Source organism: Tupaia chinensis, unplaced genomic scaffold (assembly GCF_000334495.1).
Source record: "Tupaia chinensis unplaced genomic scaffold, TupChi_1.0 Scaffold148210_1, whole genome shotgun sequence".
In the NCBI taxonomy this organism is placed as follows: domain Eukaryota; kingdom Metazoa; phylum Chordata; class Mammalia; order Scandentia; family Tupaiidae; genus Tupaia; species Tupaia belangeri.
The window spans coordinates 440,354-447,134 of NW_006208060.1; the positions used below are offsets into that span (position 1 = coordinate 440,354).

The 6,781-nt window shown below is 53.6% G+C and overlaps 1 protein-coding gene across 1 annotated transcript in view; it reads right to left on the minus strand.

Moving 5' to 3' along the window:
* Positions 1-2,035, minus strand: part of CAMSAP3 (calmodulin regulated spectrin associated protein family member 3) — a gene marked incomplete at its 5' end in the record, with an annotated part of 15,133 nt that extends 13,098 nt beyond the window's left edge. The window contains 3 exon segments of the mRNA XM_014584921.1: positions 760-830; positions 911-1,033; positions 1,892-2,035. Of these exon segments, the coding sequence (XP_014440407.1) occupies positions 760-830; positions 911-1,033; positions 1,892-2,035 (338 nt within the window).
* Positions 2,036-6,781: the final 4,746 nt, after the last annotated feature.

Sequence of the window (6,781 nt, forward strand, 5' to 3'; positions counted from 1 at the left end):
ACGCACGCACACGCCCCCGGCGTGAGTTTTAAGCCACCGGGTCCAAGACGCGAACCGCGGTCGACTACGTGGGAGTCCAGCGACATAGCCATTACGTTAACTGCTGGTTCCCTTAAAAAGACTTTTTTATCTTCTTGGTTTGGGGTCTTCCTCTTGGCCTGGAAGATCTCTTCCAAGTGCTTTGCCCACTGAGGTCAGGAGCCATGTCTGACGGCTGCTGGGGCAGGGTCTCCTTTCAGAAATGCCGAAAGTCTCTCCCCTGTGCTGAGGGACAGGCTGGCAGGGGTGCAGCTCCTGTGACTAAGGGACACGCAGTTCATCCACCCTGTCATTTCACAGTTCATGGCGGCGACCCCACCCTTCTCTTGGTTGAGAGGGGCTCTCCACTCCCAGGGCTGGAGTCCCATCTCCTTTGCTCACAGCTGGGGGGACGTAGGAGAGGGCGCAGACAGGCAGGCAGGAACAGACAGACACGCAGACAGAGCGACAGGCGGGGCAAGCAGACGAGGTGGACAGACAGCCCCACTTACAGGAACCAGCTTCCAGTACCAGCGTGTAGGGCACTGATGCCAGAGCAGAGAGGAGGGCGGGAGCCGCGTAGGGGACAGGGCAGAGGGAGAGAGAGATTGAGAAGGAAAGAGGGAGTGTCACCTCCAGCCCTGCCACCTCCGGAGTGGCCGTGGGCACAGCCCGCCTCGCCCACCCAGCCCTGCGATCTCCCGGCCTCGTGCGCCCACTGCCCAAGCCTTACCGAGGGCTTCCGCAGGGGCTGCAGGAGACGCTCGCTGGGCCGCCTCCTGCTCCGTCTTTTGCTGCAGCCGCCGCACGGTCTGGGGGCAGGGAGAAGTCAGTGCTCTTTGGTCGCTGGGTCATTCTGGTCCCCTCTCCATCCTGGCCCAACCTCACCTACCGTGTCCACCCAGAAAAGGAGCTTGTGCTCCAAGCTCGGCAGGGCCAAGGGGCCTGGCAACGTCTTGGTCCACTCAAAAGCGAAGGCAACCATGAGCGCATCGATGACAGCTAGGTGGGCTCCCTGTGGGGACAAGGGCTGGAGGGTAAGACCAGAGCGCAGGCTGGTGGGGTCTCTGCACAGCGAGGGCCAAAGAACAGGAAGAACCTGGTGGTGGGCGGGGCTCTGGGTGGGCGGGGTCATGCCCAGTGGGCGGGGCCTCAAGTGACAGAACGGGGTCCGGTATTACGGGCCAGCTTGGAGCTCAGACAGTAGGTCTTAAAATAGGTGGGCCATGCAGGCAAGTCCTCAAGGCCCGGACCTGCGCGGTTTTGGGGAGGATCTAAGTCAGGTAGGTGTCTGAGGGGAGGAGCCCGTTGTGATAGCTGAGCTTGTAATGGGGGGATCAGGATTGATGGATGGAGCTACGGACAGCCTCCCTCCTAGTGGTAGGAGGAGTCAGGCCTGGTGGGAGGAGCTTGAAGAAGCCAGGATTGATTTAGGATGCTTGAGAAGAGGACCCAGAGCCAGTGGGCGGGGCCAGGCTCAATGGGTGGAGCCTGAGGAGAGAAGTCAAGCCCAGTGGGAGGTGCTTGAGGGGTATCCAGGTCTGGTGGGAGGAGCTTTAGGGGAGGGACCAGGCCTGATGAACAATGCTTGAGAGGAGTCAGAGCTTGTGGGCGGGGCTAGGATTGATGGGTGGAGCTTGAGGCAAGCAGCCAGGCATGGTGGGAGGAGCTTGAGAGGAGGAGGCAGGCCTGGTGGGAGGAGCCTGACAGGAGGGGCCAGGCCTGAGGGAGGATGCTTGCAAGGAGGGCGGGCTAGTGGGTGGGGTCAGGCTTGATGGGTGGAGCTTGAGGAGAGAAGCCAGGCCTGGTGGGAGGAGCTTGAGGAGGAGGCAGGCATGGTAGGCAGGGCCTAACGGGCAAGGGCGTGGCCTACCATGAGAATGGGCTGGTGCCTCAGGTCCGCCTCCCGCACTGGGCGCTCAGGCAATGCAGGCACAGTGCCCCTCCGGGCCAGCAGAGCCAGCAGCGCAGAGGGGCTGGGGGGTGTCTCGAGCTGTGGCAGTGCCTGGCGCCAGGCACTGCAAGAGCAGCAGCCGCGTCACTGGGGGCTTCACGTGCTCCTGCGCGTACTGGTCCGTGTAGAAGGGCTCCCACAGCTCCGGGGGCACGTGCTCTGCAGGGCGTGGGGGGACAGGCGGGTCAGGCCTGCATACGCACATGTACAACCATGTGGCCCCAACTAAGGGGCGGGGTCTGGGCTAGGGAGGGAGGTCCCGGGATGAGAGAAACAGGTCAGGGCTGAGACCCGCAGGTTTCCCAGAGGAAGGACTGACAACTTGCAAGATGCAAAGGTCTTGACATGGCCTCTAGGATATGCACTTACAACAGAGGAGAGGGGAGGGGAGCAGAAGGGAGGGGAGGGGAGGCCTGCTGGGTGGGTCAGGTAAGCTCCGGGGAAAGGCCTCTCAATGGTAACAACCTTCCTGTGCTGGAGGGTTCTGGACTCATCTAAACCCCACATCAATCTTAGGAAGCAGCAGCGCCATTGACAGATGAGGAAACCGCCTGCTGGGGCTGAATGTGTCCCCTCAAAGTCCATGTGTTGGAATTAAGACGAAACCAGGCTAGTCCTGTATATAGCACAGTGGTTAAGCCCTGTGCTTAGAGAGCTGGATTTCACACAGCTGACCCTGGTTCAAATCCCAGCCCCAGAAGCTTAAGAAATAAGGCAGGTACGTGTGTGTGTGTGTGTGTGCGCGCGCATGATGGGATGGAGGGAAGAGGACTGTGATGAGACCACGCCCCATTTGGGGTAGGGGGAGGCTTTCTGTCACTCTCTCTGTCAGGTGCACACACTTCTAACAATTAAATAAAATTAAGAATAAAAATGGGGCCTGTGAGTGGCATGATGGTTAAGACAGCTGGACTCCCACACGTCTGACCTCAGTTTGAGTCCTGAACCTGGCAGTTTGCTTTCTCACTTTCTTTCTGTCTCTCTCTGGTCAACTTTAAAAAAAAAAAAAGGACAATTAATAAAATTAAGAATTATTTTAAAGAATAAATATTAGGGAACCAGCAGTTAGCGTAATGGCTATGTTGCTGGACTCCCACGTAGTCGACTGCGGTTCACATCCCAGACCCGGTGGGTTAAACTCACGCCGGGTGCGTGTGCGTGCGTGCTCAAGATCCCGAGAGGAGAATGGAGGAGAAGGGATTGTGGCGTGGCCACCCCCCCCGGGGGGGGGGTGATTTCTCGCTTTCTATCTCTCTGTCTCCCTCTGTCTGTCTGGCGAGCGCACGCGCCCTACAGTGAAAAAACCTCTCCAAAAAAAAAAAAAAGAATAAATATTAAAAATAAATAATTATTTTTAATTGCTAGAGGGTATGTGCATTTACCAGAGACAGAGAGAGAAAGCCCCTCCCGGTAGGGTGTGGTCACGCTGCCATCCTTTCTCCATTCCCCTACCCTGTCGGAATTCGGAGCACACACACACACACACACACACACACTCAGCACTTTTCAATCCGCCAGGCCCAGGATTCAAACCAGGGCTGGCCACGTGGGATCCAACTCCCTTAACAACTGGACTACAGGGCAAGCACCTCCCCACATTCAGTTTTTTAAAGAATTATTTTATTTAACTTTATTTATTTATTTTAATTTGACCAGAGAGAGAGAGAGAGAAAGAGAAAGTGAGAAGGCAAGCCACCAGGTCCAGGACTTGAACCACAGTTGGCCATGTGGAATTCAGCTCCCTTAACAATTGGACTACAGGGCCAGCACCTCCCCACACTTTTTAAAATTAAAAAATAATGAATAATATGCACAGAAAAAGAAAGAATTTTGAAAGTTCCCAACACAGCGAAAGGACATACAGGTAAGATGATGAATATATTAACCCCCGATTTAATCACCACACTTTGTAATCTTATATGGAAAAAAATCACACTGTGTCCCAGCAAATCGGACAGTTACTATACGTCAACTAAAATAATTACAGGGCCTGGGACCAGCAGTTGGCGTAATGGTTACAGTGCTGGACTCCCACATAGTTGACTGTGGTTCAAGTCCCAGACCCGGTGGCTTCAAACTCACACCAGGCATATGCGTGCCCAAGAGCCAGAGAGGAGAATGGAGGAGAAGGGATTGTGGTGTGGCCATCCCCCCTAGGGGGTGATTTCTCGCTTTCGGTCTCTTTTATGAGTACATATAGTTTTGCACCCTGTAGCAAAAGTCTCTCTCTTAAGAAAAATGATCAATAAAAACGACAATAATTATAGATCCAGCAGATGGCTTGGAGGTTAAGGTAGCAGGCTCCCACATGACCGACTGCATAGTTCAAGTCCTAGACCCGGTGGCTTGAGAAACATGCCAGGCATGTATCCCCAAAGTTCCAAGAGGGGAATGGAGAAGAGATTGTGGCATGGCTAGCTTCTCTGGGGGATGATTTCTATCTCTCTCTCCTCTCTCTCTTTCTTGAGCACATGTGCCCTACAGCAAAAAAAAAAAAAAAAAAAAAATTTATATATATATATACACACACACACACACATACACACACACATATAAATATTATAGTTCAACTATGGGATTATGAGGTAGAGCCAGGGCTAGCAGGTGTTGTGGTTAAAGGCACTGGGTTCCCCATGGTTGATGGCGGTTCGAGTCCTGAACTCGGCAGCTTGCTTTCTCCCTTTCCCTTTCTCTCTTTTCTGGTCAAATTAGAAAATAATAACAAATGGAATTAAATAACTAAATAATTCTTTAAAAAAAAAAAAAAAAGAGATAGAGCCTTTAGGAGGTGACTAAGGTGGAGCCGTGCCAGTTCCCGTTGGGGCCCTAAGAAGGGGAGACACATGGACACAGACACGCCCAGCACACGCTCTCGCCTGTGACACGTGAAGCTCTGTCATGTGAGCAAGAAGACTCACAGCCATGGCCACCGGACCTCTGAGCCACGACCTGAATAAACCTCTACTCTCTTAAATTACCCGAGGAAGCTATCTGGTTTTGTTTGTTTGTTTTAAAGAAAGAGAGTTTTACTACAGGGTACATGCACTGGCCGGAGAGACAGAGAGACAGAAAGCGAGAAATCACCCCCCAGGGGGGATGGCCACGCCGCAATCCCTTCTCCTCCATTCTCCTCTCAGGATCTTGGGCACGCACGCACACGTGCCCGGCGTGAGTTTAAGCCACTGGGTCCGGGACTTGAACCGCGGTCAACTACATGGGAGTCCAATGACGTGACTATTGCGCCATCTGCTGATCCCCCATCTCTGTTATTAACAGAACCAACTACACCACTTTCCAGACGGAGCACAGAGAAGGAAAGCAGCCCGCCTGCGGCCACACAGCTCTTCTGTACCAGGACCGGGATTAGGAACCAGCTCTTACAGAAACTCACTAGCTCCCCTCAGCTTTCAGGGGTGGGCATAAGAGCAGGGAGTGCGGCGGTGCGGGGACTGGGCACAATGCACACGGAGGGAGTGGAGTACAATTGGTGACTGAAAGGAGGAGCTGGGGTGGGGAGGGAGAGGGGGATGAGAGTCTGTGGAAGAAGAGAGGTCGGAGGTCGTGACTGGGACGGGGGCAGGGAATGGCCACACTGCAATCCCTTCTCCTCCGTTCTCCTCTCGGAATTTTTGAGCACGCACACACACGTGCCCGGCATGAGTTTTAAGCCACTCGGTCAGGGACTTGAACCCCTGTCAGCTCCATGGGAGTCCAGTGACGTAACCATTACGCCATCCGCTGGTCCGAGCCTGGCTTTCTTACACAGCAAGCTTCTACGTGGGTGTGACAGCATGGGGCTTCTAGTGCTTCCATACCTATTAGAGGGCCAGTGTGACATGATGGCGGAAGCACTGGGTCCCACACGGCCCACTGAGCTGTCCAGTCCCCGGCCAGCTAGAAAAGTCACAACGGGCAAGGGACCAGCAGTTGGCGTAATGGCTATGTCACTGGACTCCCATGTAGTCGACCATGGTTTGAGTCCCGGACCCGCTGGCTTAAACTCATGCCAGGCGCGTGTGCGTGCGTGCCCAAGATCCCAAGAGGAGAATGGAGGAGAAGGGATTGCGACGTGGCCATCCCCCCTGGGGGGTGATTTCTCACTTTCTGTCTCTCTGTCTCTCTCTGTATTTCTGGTACGCGCACGCGCCCTATAGCAGAAACCTCGCCAAAAAAAAAAAAAAAATTATGATGGGCGTGTGTGCGTGCATGCCCCAAATCCCAAGAGAATGGAGGAGGAAGAACTACTGTGTGGCCATCCCCCCTGGGGAATGATTTCTTATCCCCCCCCCTTTCTTTTTTTTGAGAACTACCTATTCAGTTTTATTATCATTAATTTGTCTAATTTGATCAGACAGAGAGAAAGAGAAAATGAGAAAGCAAGCCACCAGGCCCGGGACTCAAACTGCAGTCAGCTATGTGGGAGTCCAGCACCTTAACCACCACACCCGCTGCTAGCCCTCATCTCTCTCTGTCCATCTCTCTCCAGAAAGAGCAAGCATCCTAGAGCCAAACTTAAAAGACAAACAGGGGCCAGCAGGTGGCATGGTGGTTAAGGAGCTGGACTCCCACATGGCCAACCACAGTTCAAGTCCTGGACCTGGTGGCTTGCTTTCTCATTTTCTTTCTCTCTCATCAAATTGAAAAATTATAATGATAGTGAATATAATTAAATCATTCTTTTTCTTTCTTTCTTTGGAGAGGTTTTTGCTATAGGGTGCGTGCGCTCGCCAGACAGACAGAGAGAGACAGAGAGACAGAAAGCGAGAAATCACCCCCCAGGGGGGATGGTCACGCCGCAATCCCTTCTCC